At 41.9% G+C, this 16,395-nt stretch overlaps 1 protein-coding gene across 1 annotated transcript in view; it reads right to left on the reverse strand.

Annotated features, from left to right (window-relative positions):
* The window catches only part of INTS3 (integrator complex subunit 3), a 38,537-nt gene extending 27,440 nt beyond the window's left edge, over window positions 1-11,097 (reverse strand). The window contains exons 1-2 of the mRNA XM_043876557.1: window positions 10,357-11,097; window positions 260-343 (exon numbers count right to left, since the gene is read on the reverse strand). Of these exons, the coding sequence (XP_043732492.1) occupies window positions 260-343; window positions 10,357-10,500 (228 nt within the window). The 5' untranslated portion in view covers window positions 10,501-11,097. The remainder of the gene's footprint in view (window positions 1-259; window positions 344-10,356) is intronic.
* Window positions 11,098-16,395: the final 5,298 nt, after the last annotated feature.

The raw sequence follows: 16,395 nt of genomic DNA on the forward strand, positions 1-16,395 counted from the left end.
AGGATGATTTATAAAGAAAATTAGCCACCAGAGAACTGTAAGTTATTTTTTAAAGTTGTTATTTAATGATGCCTAAGGCTCTAAGAAATGGGACTCCCAGATTAGGAAAGACAGAGAAGAGCTGGGAAGTCTGATTCAGGAAACTAAGACATTAGCTTCAGCCCCTAGCTCCTAAACACTGAAGTCTTTCTATCTTTCTGATCATGTCTGAAAGCTTTCAAAGAAGCAGAAATGGGTACAGAGAGAGTATTATACTCACATAGGCATTGAGGGCATCATTGGCCTCTCTCTCTGAGACACCAGTAGTCATCGACGTCACAATGCTCATACATCTTTCCAATCTCTGTGAAGGGGTGAAAAAAAAATTTAGAAGGCTTCATACCATCACCGATGACATATTTCTGGTCCCAAAAAAGCTTTTTAAAAATTTAAATCACGTCACATCTCCAAAGTAGAGAAAACCACTAGGCCATTCAGGTATGATCTAAATCAAATCCCTTATGACTGTACAGTGGAGGTGATGAATAGATTTATTCATTGGGATTAGATCCGATAAACAGTGCCTGAAGAACTATGGACAGAGGTTCATAACACTGTATAGGAGGCAGTGATCAAAATCATCCCAAAGAAAAAGAAATGCAAGAAGGCAAAAGTGGGTGTCTGAGGAGGCTTTACAAATAGCTGAGAAGAAAAAGGCAAAGTAAAAAGGGAAAGATATACCTAACTGAATGCAGAGTTCCAGAGAATAGCAAGGAGAGAAAAGAAGATCTTCTTCAATGAACAATGCAAAGAAACAGAACAGAACAATAGAATGGGAAAGACTAGAGATCTCTTCAAGAAAACTGGAGATATCAAGGGAACATTTTATGCAATGATGGGCATGATAAAGAACAGAAACAGTAAGGGCCTAATAGAAGCAAAAAAGATTAAGAAAAAGTGACAAGAACACATAGAAGAACTATACAAAAAATGCCTTAATGACCAGGATAACCACAATGGTGCGATCATTCATCTAGAGCCAGATATCCTGGAGTGTGAGTCAAGTGGGCTTTAGTAAGCGTTACTACAAACAAAGCTATGGAGGTGATGGAATTCCAGATGAGCTATTTCAAACCCTAAAAGATGACGCTGTGAAAATGCTGCACTCAATATGCCAGCAAATTTGGAAAACTCAGCAGTGGCTACAGGACTGGAAAAGGTCAATTTCATTCCAATCCCCAGGAAGGGCAATGCCAAAGAATGTTCAAACTATGGCACAATTGCACTCACTTCACAGGCTAGCAAGGTAATGCTCAAAATTCTCCAAGCTGGGTTTCAACAGTATGTGAACCAAGAACTTTCAGATATACAAGCTGGATTTAGAAAAGGCAAAGGAACCAGAGATCAAATTGCCAGCATCCATTGGATCACAGAAGCAGCAAAGGAATTCCAAAAAAACATCTACTTCTGCTTCACTGACTATGCTAAAGCCTTTGACTGTGTGGATCACAACAAACTGGAAAATTTTTCAAGAGATGGGCATACCAGACCACCTTACCTGTCTCCTGAGAAACTTGTATGAGGTCAAGAAGCAACAGTTAGAACTGGACAGGGAAGAACTGGTTGGTTCAAAATTGAGAAAGGAGTACGACAAGGGTGCATACTGTCACTCTGCTTATTTAACTTCTGTGCAGAGTACATCATGTGAAATGTTGGGTTGGATGAATCACAAAGTGGAATCAAGACTGCCAGGAGAAGTATCAACAACCTCTGATATGCAGATAATACCACTCTAATGGCAGAAAGTGAAGAGGAACTAAAGAGCCTCTTAATGAGGGTATGAAAGGAGGAGTATGAAAAGCTTGCTTGAAACTCAACATGATAAAAACTAAGATCATGGCTTCTGTTCCCATTACTTTACGGCAAACAGAAGGGGGAAAAGTGGAAGCAGTGACAGATTTTCTTTCCTTGGGCTCCAAAATTGCTGTGGACAGTGACTACACCCATGAAATTAAAAAGACGCTTGCTTTTTGGAAGGAAAGCTGTAACAAACCTAGACAAGTGTATTAAAATGCAGAAACATCACTTTACCGACAAAGGTCTGTATAGTCAAAGCTATGGTTTTTCCAGTAATCATGTAGATGTTAGAGTTAACCATAAAGAAGGCTGAGTGCTGAAGAATTGATGTTTTTGAATTGTGGTGTTGGAGAAGATTCCTGAGAGTCCCTTGGACAGTAAGGAGATAAAACCATTCAATCCTAAAGGAAATCAACCCTGAGTATTTATTGGAAAGGCTGATGCTGAAGCTGAAGCTCCAATACTTTGGCCATCTGATGTGAAGACCAGACTCACTGGAAAAGACCCTGATGCTGAGGAAGACTGAGAGGAGAAGGAGTGACAGAGGATGAGGTGGTTGGATGGTGTCACCGACTCAATGGACATGAGTTTGTGCAAACTCCGGGAGATACTGAAGGACAGGGTAGCCTGGCGTACTGCAGTCCATGGGATCACAGAGTCAGACACAACTGAGCAACTGAACAACACATCTCCAGACCTAACTACCAGTTTACAAGTCAAGTCACCATGGGGGTATAATCAGAAAAATCCAGAAAAGTGTAAACTATGACAGGCTTTCTGGTTTCTTTAACATTTAAATTGCAAGGGGAAAAGCAGGGAAGGGGAACCTCATGTATGAGAAGAGGCTTAAGTGAATTCCCTGGCAGTCCAGGGGTTAGGAATTGGCACTTTCACTACCAGGGCCTGGGCTTGATCCCTGGTTGGAGAACTAAGATCCCACAATCCATGTGGCAGGCCAAAAAAAAAAAAAAAAAAGACTTAAAATGACAACTTCTTGAACAGAATAAGGACCCAAGAATCCATGCTGATAGATACATACATACCTGACAAATAAAGGGAAAGCTCTTCCTTACAGCAGAATGCCAACTAAAAACACTGAAGGAATGACGGGAGTAATAACTGATTCAGGGAAATATCATTAATGCTAAAACTAGAGGTGAAACTTTCACAAGAGTATATAGTCACATAGGCTCAAATACTTATTAATCGAAGAGAAAATAACTGAAGGGAATTCTGGAGGATAACATCTTAACCAAGCAATCAGCGTTAGTATCCCAAGTAACAAGACAAAATGACAGCTGAAATTTCAGACAACCCAAATTGAGAGATTCTGTAAGATAACTGGCCTGTTAAAGTGTTTAAGGTGAAGGACAGAGACAGGACTAAGAACAAAAGAGATAGTACACCTAAATTCAATGTATGATTCTGGGCTGCTATAATGGACATTATTGGTACAACTGGTAAAACGTGACTATGCACTATAAGTAATATTAACATACTGATGTTAAATGTTCCAATTTAGATAATAAAACAGCGATTATGTAACTGAGAATCCTTTTCTTAGGAAATACTCATGGAAGTATTTAAATCTTAAGTAGCATGGGGCTGTAACTTATTCTCAAAAGGTTAAAATAATAATATGTATACAAAATGAAAAAAAAAAATAATATGTATACAAAATGAAAAGCAAATGCAACAAATGTTAACAACTGGTGAGTCCAGAAGAAGAATATTTGAAATTACTTTTGAAGTAATTTGAAATTACTTTAAATAGTTTAACAGTAATTTGTTTAAATACTTAAATAGTTTAAAAAAGTTTAAAAGTAGTTTGAAATTACTTTAAAATAGTTATAAAAAATTAAAGGGACATGTCAACTGAATGCAACAATGTGAGTTCCTTGTTTGGTTACTGAGCTGAAGAAACCACTTACAGAAAGAATTTATGGGAATTCCCTGGTGGTCCAGTGGTTGGGAGTCTGCTTTGATGCTTGTGGGCCCAGGTACAATCCCTGGTCCAGGAACTAAGATCCCACAAGCCATGCCACACAGCCCCCAACAACAAGAAACCCAGTAAAGCACATGAGGAACCTAAGGGAAAAAAATCTTTAAAAAAACAAAAGGATTTATGAAACAGTTAATTTGAACAATGAGTATTTCATTACATTGAGGAATTATTAATATTTTAGGCATGTTATTGTGGCTATGTTAAAAAGAAAAAAGTCCATCTCTCACGGACATATATGAAGTACCTACAGATGAAATGATATACCTTGGATTTGCCTCAAAATAATCCAGAGGAGACTAAAGGGAGATATAAGACTGCCATATACTGATAAGTACTGAAGCAGAGTGATCGTTCCAGGGCAGTTACACTACTCTCTCTACTTTTTCATGGTTGAAATGTCCCTCCAAAAACTTAAAAGATAAACTTTAAAAAAAAAAAAAAGGTGAGCGTAAGAAAGAAAAGAACTAGTGGAGAACAAAAGGCCAAACTAAAACTTCCAGGGTCTCTAGTGAAACAAAGGTGAGGAGCACTGCATTAGAATTCAGGTGGGGCTAGTGGTAAAGAACCCGCTTGCCAATGCAGAAGACACAGAACAGAAGGGTTCGTGAGGAAACCAGAATTGAAAGAGACATGTGTACCCAATGTTCATCACAGCACTGTTCACAATAGCCAGGACATGGAAGCAACCTAGATGTCCATCGGCAGATAAATGAATAAGAAAGCTGTGGTATGTATACACAATGGAATATTACTCAACTATTAAAAAGAATGCATTTGAATCAGTTCTAATGAGGTGGATGAAACTGGGGCCTATTATACAGAGTGAAGTGAGTCAGAAAGAAAAACACCAATACAGCACATTAATGCATATGTGTGGTATTTAGAAAGATGCTAACGATGACCCTATATGCAAGACAGCAAAAGAGACACAGATGCAAAGAACAGACTTCTGGACTCTGGGAGAAGGTGACAGTGGGATGATTTGAGAGAATAGCATTGAAACATGTATATTATCATATGTGAAACAGATTGCCAGTCCAGGTTCAATGCATGAGACAGGGCGCTCAGGCCCGGTGCACCGGGACGACTCTGAGGGATGGGCTGGGGAGGGAGGTGGGTTCAGGATGGGGGACACATGTACACCCATAGCTGATTCATGTGAATGTATGGCAAAAAAACACTACAATACTGTAAAGTAATTAGCCTCCAATTAAAATTAATTTTTTTTTAAAAAAAAAGAGACGGGTTCGACCCCTGGGTCAGCTCGGGAAGATCCCCTGGAGGAAGGCATGGCAACCCCCTCCAGTATTCTTGGCTAGAGAATCCCATGGATAGAGGAGCCTGGCAGGTTACAGTCCAGAGGAGTCGCAAACAGTTGGACACGACTGAAGCAACTTAGCACCAGCATGCACCAAGGACCATTCTTAATTATAAAGGCAAACTCTGTAACACAGTATGTGCTCAATATTCTACGGAGATTTTAAGTCACAGATCCTGTTTCAAAGCATTTAATACTAAGGATAAAGAAAATATTGACAAAGTGTATCTCATTTTAGTCAGTGAGCCTCTTCCTAAACTACCTAAACTACTTCCTAAGTCTTTTAAAACATCTTGTTGAGAACTACTGACAAATAAGGACATAGAAAAGAGGTCTAGGAATGAAAGACCATCATGTTTCTCCTTTGACCATCATCCTGAAGTTGTCTACATCCATCCCTACCTAAGAGCAGAGTAGAACTGAGTATTAAGGCAAGGAGCTCCCAGAGCCAAAAAAATTCAACCTAAATTAGGCTCAAAGCTGCTCAGGTTTGACAACGTCACTGTCCAACATCAGGTCTGACTATCCTCCAAATTAGGTCACATCAGCGTGCTTAGCCTTAATCAACAGCACCTGTGTACTTGTGAAAAAGAGCTGTGAGATCACATGAAAAGCTGAGCTGTAAATCTCACAACCCACCTCTCCCACAAACTCTGAGATCCATCATTACCTCGTCCAGCTCCTATATGATAAAGGGAGGGAAGAAGAAAACCTCAGGTTGTATTTTCTCTTTTTAAGTCTTATCCTTCTTCATCTAAGACAGTTATCAGTTCCTCCAGTTGCTAAATCCAGGCTGTTCTTGCTGGGCGCTCTGGGAGGCCCTGCTTACCCGGCCTAGGTTAACAAGCAGTTTCAGAGGGGAGGAAGACGGTGAGCAAGCAGCAGCACAGCATCATAAAATCCTACACATCACTTTGTGATAAAAAGGAAGCAATCTCTGCGGAATCAACAGAGATGCAAGAGAAGTCAAAAGAGCAGCTGGCTGTGAAGCCAATGGACAAGCAAGGACCAGGAGAATCCCTCCACTCCTTGTAAGCCTTGGGCTAATCTTAGGTGAGTTACCTAAATTACCAAAACTTACTTAACCTTTTACTTATAATACTCTGGTTTTCTTACCTAAAAAAAATAAGAGACAGAGCCCATATAAGGCTGCTTTGAGGATTAAACAAGGTTAACATATGTGAGAGCACCTGGCATACAGCCTCAGTTGAATCAGACTCTATTCCACCTGTGAAGAAGCTCAGCGATCACACAACTGAATCTATGAGGACCAGACCACCCTTCAATGCCCCCTGCCACTACTTTTAATGGCATGCCCTCAGAGACTCCTGAAAACTGAGCCCTACACAGGACATTGGTAAATCCCTAACCAAGCTGAAAAGCTTCCTCTCCTACTTTTGCCTTCTGTGAGAGAAGAGGAAAGAGTACAGGAGAGGGGAGAAGGCCTGACAGATGGACCCTGCACCAAGATCCTGGAGCAAAGCTGGAGGGCTGGCCTCGTTTCTCCCTGTGATGTAACACACTGAGACCCTGGAATGAACCAGGTTTCTCTAGGCCCCTCCTTGATATCTAAGCTCCACTCAGAGGTCTGAGTCATTTCTGTGGGTCACTGCCGAGTCAAGAAAGAAAACTGGCATCTTGGAACAGGGAGGCCTAACTAAGGATGTAGAAAATGGGAGAGTCCAGAATTTGGATGGGTGAATAAAAGCAATGAGGAAAGAAATATGAGGGTCAGTTCTTCCCAGGCAATAGAAATAAAGGATACTGCTCTTCTTGAACTACAGAAATTACTTTCCCAAACAGAGATGAGTGAACTAATGACAAATCATTCAGAGTGACTGGAGGACCACAACTCCTCAGAAGGCTGTAGAGAGCCAGATCCCTACAATCAAGTAGTAGTACCCCTTTTTCCCTCAGACAACCAAGGTCCTTAGTAAAGACGGAACCACACATGCAGTTGCCAGCAACTGCTGGCAGAGTGACTGTTCAGAGTAAGTCCTTCACGACAGCACCTCAGACAGTTGAGTAAATATCTACCATCTCTAGGAGCTTCTAAAATAATTTTTCTAGTACTAAGACTACCTTACCATGGTTTCCATGACAGTAGCAGTAGATGGAGAGGGGGTGGAATGCAGGGAGGCCTTCTAGTTTGCAAGTATATACCTGAAGCTGGAGACTAAAGTCTGAGGATTGCTCTAACCTCTCAGGGTCTCCTCCTTCCTCCAGGTAACATACAGTTTGCTAAAAATTATATTATTTAATGGCTTCCCAGGTTGTTCACTGGTAAAGAATCCGCCTGCCAAGCAGGAGACTCAGGTTTGATCCCTGGGTTGGGAAGATCCCCTGGAGGAGGACATGGCAACCCACTCCACTATTCTTGCCTGGGAAATTCCATGAACAGAGGAGCCTAATGGGGTCACAAAGAGTTGGACATGACTTAGCGACTAAACAACAACAATAATAAATACTTAAATACTGTCCCCTTATGGGAAGTCAGTGGCCTTCAGAGACTAAAATTCAAAGGCTTAAAGAAAAGATATGATCTGACCTACAAAATCCCCAAGGACTCACATTAGTAAAGAGTTCCTGAACAAACTGGATTCCAAGTATTCTACAACCGAGAGTCACTTGTAAGTGAAATGAGGATTTAAGGGGAAAAAAATCAGAAATGACTCAAAGCCCCATTCCCTGGAGAATCTTCACAGACTGGATACGCCTTGGAGAAAACCTGGAAGGGACATACCTCTAACCAAATGCAAAACTGAGACCTGTCCAGCGCTTAAGAGAAGGTTCCAACTTGTTTGAGCCACAGCTCCTGCCTTTAGCCTTACTTCAAAGTGGACAGGGTCCTTTTCCACATAGGAATGACCAGGACCTTTGAAGGCCTGTGAGATTAGGAGCTACATGCTCTAAATGCCTCCAATCTTTGGCACTATTTTTACTTCATTCCTCAAATCTGGATGGGGGTGGGCAAGAATTCCCCAAAGAAAAGAACAGGGTCAGAGAAGAAAGGATACAACAAATGGTCCCTTGAGTAGAAGGGTCACAGCCCCTGCCTGTGATGCTCCTTACCAGCCCTTCACACTCCAGGCCTCGAAAGGCCTTTCCTCATCACGTCCAGCTATGACTCTGGTCTCTTTACAACCCTCACTGGGTTTTTGTTTTTACCTTTCTTGTGAGTGTTAACTCAGTCTTTAGATGATAAGCTCTGGAAGACAGGCCTTGGGTCTCCCCAGTGTGTTCCTGGGCAATAGGTGAGACTATGCTGGAAACAACCAAGCCAGAACAACCAGAGATCACTCAATACTAAGTTTTGAGTGTGGAGATGTGTGACGAGACCCAGAGGAAGAAGCCAGTAAGTCTTAAGCTTAGTCACTCTGGTTTACTGGGAGCCACACACGAGGTTAGAAACTGGCAAGGCATGTTGGAAAATTCAGATGCAAAGGACAAAGGGCATAGAAGGAAAGGAGGAAGGCCAAGACAAGCTGAGAAACATCTACAGCACAAAGGATATAAAGGAAAAAAGGAGACCCTCCCTCCCCCTTCTCTCTGGAAACAGCTGAAAGTTCACTCTCAGACAGTCCAAAAGCAAGAAAATAAATGCTTCGTCTCTTATGAGATCCCCTTTTGCCATATTATTTCACTTGCTAGCAAACATGTCACTCCTCGGGGAATAGGGTGCTGTGGTACAAATTAGAACAGGATGACCCTTCCAGCAATCAGAGTGGGAAATAAACAAGGGCTTCACTACCTCTGGGGTCTTTTCCCCTCCACCCAACTGGTGCAGTGATCAAAGGTAATCAACGACTTTCTTGCTACAATTCTAGAGGTCTAGTGCTAGAATCCAGGGCTCAATAAATACTTTGACAATGACAGTGGCCATTTCTAAACATGTAGATAATTTAAAATGCCAGGCAATCCTGACAAAGTCATTTGTATTTGTTTCGGGAATACATTACTTTTAGCATTTGTTAGCTGCCTTGTCAGTGCAGCAGGTAGCACTCAAGTTTCATATAGAAGCATTTTTTCTGTTCCTAGTTGGATTTACCTTGGCTGATAGCAACAGGAGAAAACAAACTCTGATTCATCTCATACAGAATTACAAGGGAGAAGCATGATGCAAAGCATGTCTGTGAACAGACATTTTTGATGGATAACCCACAAAGTTGCTGTCCAGGTGCTTCTTGATTCACAAAGCTCATTTTTGCATGTGTTCTGCCATCTTGCATCTGAACCAACATTCCTTCAAACTTACAGTATGAATTCCACCTATCTGCTTGACCACCTTCTAACATTTGATCAAGAGCCATGACAAAGTCAGAAGCAGGGAAATTGCCCATGAAGAGACAGAGCCTAATAATTTACTCGTCCCGTCCCCGGATAACCACTGAGTTGAATGTATTAGGTCTTACAAACAATCCAGCAATCATGTCACACTTCTCAGTCTCATATTCCTAAGTATGTCTCCTCATGTATAGCACAGCAAAGGGATAAATGATCAACTCTGGATTGTCAGGGACAGGGCAAGAGGAACAAGTGGGGGTCAATTATTCAGTAGTCTAAAACCCCTACTCAGGCCCAAGGCATTGCCTCACCCTACCCTCCTTCTCAGCATCTGTATGTTCCCTCCCTTGTGTGTGTGCTATCTAGTTGTGAAGGACAGTCCCCTAGGTCCCATTCACTCCTAACAAAACACAACTCACTTTTCCTTAGGTCTTCACTCATTCTAAATGCCCAGTTAACATCACTGGCAATTGAGGGTCTACATGAAGTCAACACTATCTAAGAGGAGGCTCCAAGGTCTTGTGCAAGCTCCTATCAGACCCACCCCCCAAAACACCTACACACACATACATTACTCAATATATGACCTAACTGAAATAGGGTTAAATATTAATTATAGCTGTGACCTATATGTGAAAGGAATGTCAAAAATCCAGATCTGGATGCTATATCCCTTCCTCATCAACAAGCCCCCCCCCCCGCCCCATTTTCATAGTAGTGGCTGCTGTTGCTATGACAACCTGTCCAGGAAGTTGGCCCACACTTCTTCCTTCAGGAGCAGGAAGTCAGGAGCAGTGTTTGTGTTGCCTTAGAAAAAACTTTAAGGCCTCCTCCCCCACCCCCACCCCATATCCGCTCCAGTATCCCTCCTCAACCCCATTTCTTAACTCCCTTCCCCACCCCCCACACCTACCTCCTCTAACTCATCCTTGGCATCCAAACTGGTTGAAAGTAGCAGCCTCCCCCCTCCTGGGGCTCCTGCTCCCGCTCCTCCTCCACCTCCCGCTGCTCCCGTAGCAGCTGCTGCTGCTGCCCCCTTTCCCTTCTGTAACTCCATGGCTGCAGCCGGGAGATGGGAAAAGGCCCGGGAGTGGATGGGTAGGAAGTCCTAGAAACGGGAAATCTAGGACTGACAAGGACTGGGGGGCAAGAGGGACAAGGGGGGGTGGGGAGGGGATAAGGGCCCCTGGCCTCTGCACTCGTCCCTCCTCTCCGAAAGGGCGCTCCTGTGCAGGAGGCGAAGGCAGGAGGGCCTCTAGATCGTGCCTCTGGACTGGCAGTGCTGAGGAAACGCCGTTAGCTCCTAAGTATGCAGGGCTAAGGGTCTGCACCCCTACGGGAAGTGTAGGAGAGGCTTCTGTCCCTGAAGAAGTGGAAAAGGAGCCCTTTCTGGCTTCTGACCCTAAGAGAAGCTGGGAAAACCTTAAGTTTCTACCTCAGGGGGTGGGGGGAAAAAGGAGTCCTGTCCCTGAAGTAGGGGATAGGAAACCTTCCTGGCTGATGCCCCAAGGACTGGGGAGCGAGGTTCCTTTGGTTCCGGCCCCCAGGGGGTGAGGGTGAGGCAGTAAGCGCTATAGGAGGACACGGACGACCAGCTTCTCCCTACACCACACAGAGGCGGCCATGGTGGAAGGGCGGGGGGTGGGAAGGCCAAGAGCGACCGCGGGGGAGGGGGAGGAATCGTGGAGGCCTGAGCCGGAAGTGAGCAGTCGCGGTCCCTGGCCTCCGCCAATAGCGGCTTCCGCGGTGGCTCTCAGTCTCGAAGGAGTAGGCCGACGTCGGCCCACAGGCCTTTACCCCGGCTGCCAATGGTATAGAGCAGAAGAGAAACCAGTCTGATGGACAGCCATAGTGCCCAATAACATTCCTCTCCTGCTCTCGGAAGGCGGGACGGAACGACTTCCCGGAGGTGGGGCGGGAGTGAGAGATCAGGAAGGAGAGAGGCTGCGCCTGCGTGAGTTGACGCGCGTGCGCGGCGCTGGCTTCCACCCTCCTTTCCTCCCTCGTTCAGAAGCTAGGGTGTGATTGGAACCAGGGTACTGTTCGTCCCTAGGTGCCTTTGAGAAACCCGAATCCTAGTTATGAATTGACATAGCAGGGCCAAGGAGCAGAACCCTAACCCTTAAGCAGTGTCAGAGCAAATGCCATTGGATGGTGTGCAGCCAGCGCCCGGAGCTAAGAGTATATATGACACAAGCTATTGGAAGCGTCCATGCAACTGCAGTTATCAGCCAGACACTGAGGGGAAAAAAAAAGCATGGACCCACTTTTGCACATCGCTTATTAGAATCGTGCACTGATTCATTATTAGAAAGGCTTCTGGAAGCTCTGTATTGTCCTGCTTTATCTGTGTTCGTGTCAGCATTTGCCCCTAGCAATCCAGTGTGGAAGCTTGTTTTTGACTTTCTTTTCCCTCCCATAATTCAGCCAGTAAAGGCTTTTTATTAGAAATGTTTCTGGAATTTGGTCTTCTCTGGCCTATATATGTGTGTATGTGTGTGTGTATATACATATATGTAGTATATCCTTAGGGATTACAGTGGATTCAAGCCCATTCAACATCCTGCCACTTGTCTAATCATACTAAACTACCCTCTCAGATACCTGAATTTCCCAAATCCTTAGTAGAAATGATGTGACTCACCCTATCTAATCATTATAGTTTCCCAAGACTTATTTTTAAAATTATTATAATTTTAAAACCTGTAATAAAACTCATAACAATGCAAAGTAGAAGGAACCCTCTTTTTCCCCTTTCACCCCATCCAGTCTCACTTTTCTTGAGTCATCAATGTTACTAATTTGTTGTATATCTTTCTCTACTTTTTAAAAATACACAAACACATATCCACAATTCTTTGGTTGTTTTCATTTTTTTTTTAACAAAAATAAAATTGTTTTACGATTTCTTTCTTCTTGCTCAATTAGTATTTCTATCCTGACCGTTGTTTTCTCCCAAATCAAAACATGGAAATTAACTTCATTCTACCTAATAGCCTCATAATATTCCCCTCCTCTCTTGTGGAGAAATTGAGCTCTTGCCTGATGCTGCCCCCACCTAGCTGATTTCCAGAAGGAAGGACCTTCCATTTGTCAAAATCCACCCACACTTGAAGGCAATTGAGGTTAAAAATAGCAAGGTGGTGTTTTTTTTCCCCTCCCTTGGCAGGGGAAGTTATAATTACCATTAATAAGAATCAAATAATAAGGCCCTAGAATCAAGAAAAAATTAAAATGAAAAGATTCATAGTGCTGCAGAAAGTTCCTCCATCAAAGAAAAAGCAAACAAATCAATGCCTAATAATCCTGAGAGACTTTTGGGTTTGACAATAAAGGGATCTCCCTACCTCAGAGAGAATGATGAATTACAGGGCTTGGGTAAAGACTAAAAAGGCATACTTATAAAATTTATAAAAACATAAAGCTGAGACTAGTAGCTAATAGACCAGATTGCCATATAGCACTGAAAATGTTATTAATGAGGTCAGAGATTGAACTAACAGAACATGAAGTTATTTAATAATGGAAAATGTGGTTACTTGTATGCCCAGGCCTAGGCTAGAAAGGATTTAAAACAGGGACAAATGTGAGTTCCTGAAATTAGTATTAAAAAATTAGTGAAGTGAGATAGGCAAAGATTTCTTTTTTAAAATATTTATTTATTTTTGGCTACACTGCGTCTTCATCACTGTGCGTGGGCTTTCTCTAGTTGTGGAGAGTGGGGGCTTCAGTAGTTTCATCATGTGGACTTAGCTGTCCCAAGGCATGTGGAACCTTCCCAGACCAGGATTGAACCTTGTATTGGCAGGTGGATTCTTAACCACTGTGTTGCAGGAAGGCGGACCCCTTCCAGGGCCTGAAACTGGGCTCTTGTCTAACATTCGGAAATGAATTGTCCGAGGAGACACATGCTGACAAAGCAAGAGACTTTGTTGGAAAGGGCACCTGGGTGGAGAGCAGTAGGTAAGGGAACCCAGGAGCACTGCTCTGCCGCCTGGCTCACAGTCTCGGGTTTTATGGTGATGGGATTAGTTTCCGGGTGGTCTTTGGCCAATCATTCTAATTCAGAGTCTTTCCTGGTGGCGCACGCATCGCTCAGCCAAGATGGATACTAGCAAGAGGGATTCTGGGAAGTGGACAGACATGCTGTGTCTCCTTTTGACCTTTCCCGAACTCTTCCGGTTGGTGGTGGCTTATTAGTTCCATATTCTTTATCAGGATCTCTTCATAGAACAACTCATGCAAATGGTTACTATGGTGCTTGGCCAGGGTGGGCGGTTTCAATCAGTGTGCTTCCCCTAACAACTGGACCACCTAGGAAGTCTGCAAAGATTTCTTAATAGATACAAAAATCATAATGGAAGGATGGATGAACTAGACTTAATTAAAATTAAGATCTGTTGGACTTTCTTGGTCCAACTTCATGCCAACACAACATGGTGCAACTTGGTGCAGCTAAACCTGTGCACCAAGCTACTGAGCCTGTGCTCTAGAATGCATGTGCTACAACTGCTGAAGCCTCCGCTCTTCACACCTAGAGAAAGCTCACTCGCAGCAACAAAGACCCGGCACAGCCGAAACTAAATAAATAAATAAATAAAAGATTTTTAAAATTAAGAACTGTCCATTAAAAGACGTCATTAAAAGGATAAAAGACAAGCCACGAACTGGGAGAAAATATTTTTAATGCATATATCTGATAAAAACTGTCATCACAAGATGATATTAATATGTAGGCAGATAGATAGAGATATGTAAAACACAGGAAACTCTCATTTGAAAAGTGGACAAAAGACGTAAGCTGGCATTTCACAAAGAAGGACATCCAAATGGTTAAAAACACATGAAAAGTTTGTTAATATCAAGTCATTAGGACAATATTAATTAAACTACAAAGTGATACTGGAAATTCTAGCCAGAGCAATTAGAAAAGAAAAAGAAACAAAAGACATCCAAATTGAAAAGGAAAAATAGTATTATATCTATGCATAGATGAAATCCATAACCCCATATAGAGGAAACCCCCAAAGAATCCACAAGAAAGACCGTAGAACTAATAAATGAATTCCGCAAACTTGTAGGGTACAAGAACAACACAAAAAGCCCCAGCTGTGTGTCTGTATAACAGCAGTGAATAATCTGAAAAGGAATTTAAGAAGGCAATTCCGGGAATTCCCTGGCTGTTCAGTGGTTAGGACTCTAAGCTTTCACTGTCCGGTCCTGCAAGCCACATGGTATGCCATAAAAAAGAAAAGCAGCAATTACATTTATAATATCTTCAAAAGAACAAAATACCTAGGAATAAATGTAAATAAGGGAGTAAAAGACATTGCACACTGGAAACTACAAATTATTGCTGAAAGAAATTAAAGAAGATCTAAACAAATGGAAGATAGCCTATGTCCATGGCTAAGAAGACAATATTGAAGTACTAAACAAAGTAACTGACCTACAGATTTAATGCAATCTCAATAAAAATTCCAAAGCTTCTTTTTGGTAGAAATGGAAAAATCAATCTACAAACTCACATGGAATTGCAAGGGGCTCTGAATAGCCAAAATAACCTTGAGAGAGAAAAAAAGAACAAAGTCAAGGACTCATACTTCCCATTTTTAAAATGACTACAGTAAGCTATAGTAATAAAAACAGTGTTCTGTTGGCATGAAGATAGACATGTAGATCAAGAGAATAGAATTGAGAGACCAGAAATAAAATAATAAATTTATAGCTAGTCAATTAAAATTTTTTCTTGTGGTTGTGCTGGGTCTTCGCTGCTGTGAGCAGCTTTCTCCAGTTGTGGAGCGCTGGGGCTGCTCTCTAGTTACGGTACACAGGCTTCTCACTGCAGTGGCTTCTCTTGTTGCAGAGCACAGGCTCCAGGACACACAGGCTTCAGTAGTTGTGGCTTGTGAGCTCTAGAGCATATGGGCTCAGTAGTTGTGGCACATGGGTTTTTGTTCCGAGGCATGTGGAATCTTCCCAGACCAGGGATAGAACCCGTGTCCCTGCATTGGCAGGTGGATTCTTATCTACTGTACCAGTAGGGAAGTCCCAATCGCTAGTCAATTTTTGACAACGGTGCCAAGTTCCTACAAATGGGAAAGAACAGTCTCTTCAACAGACAATGATGGGACAACTGGATTTCCACAAGCAAAGAATGAAATTGGACCCCTACTTCACACCATTTACAAAAATTATCTCAAAATGTATCTACAATCTAAATATGAGAGCTAAAACTATAAATCTCTTAGAAGAAAACATAGGACAAAAGCTTCATGACACTGGATTTCAAAATGGATTCTGAGATATGATACCAAAAGCATGAACAACAAAACGAAAAAGAAATAAACTAGATATCTTTAAAATTTAAAACTTTTGTACACCAAAGGATATTATCCAGAAAGTTAAAAGACAACACATAGAAAGGGAGAAAATATTTGCAAGTCATATGAGAGGTTAATACCCAGAATACATAAAGAACTCCTAAAACTCAAAAATAAAAAAACAAACCCAATTAGAAAATGGTCAGAAGACTCAAACAGATATTTTCCCAAAGAAGATATATAAATATAAGCACATGTACACTTGGTCAATGTCACTAGTAATAAGGGAAATACAAATCAAATGCATGTTATAACATGGATGAACCTTATAAACAATATGCTAAATGAAATAATACAGATAGGAAAGAGTAACTATTACATGATTCCATGTATACGAAATATCTAGAATAGACAAATTCATAAAAGTAGAAAGTAGATTAGAGGTTACCAGGAATAAGGGAGGTGGGAATAGGGAGTTATTCTTTAGTGGTTACAGATTCTCTTTTTGAGGTGATGAAAACATTTTGGGAATAATGGTGATGGTTATATAAAGTCGTGAATGTAACTAATGACACTGACTTATACACTTAAAAATGGTTAAAACAGTAAATTTTGTGTTACATGTATGT

Source organism: Cervus elaphus, chromosome 20 (genome assembly GCF_910594005.1).
Source record: "Cervus elaphus chromosome 20, mCerEla1.1, whole genome shotgun sequence".
NCBI lineage: Eukaryota > Metazoa > Chordata > Mammalia > Artiodactyla > Cervidae > Cervus > Cervus elaphus.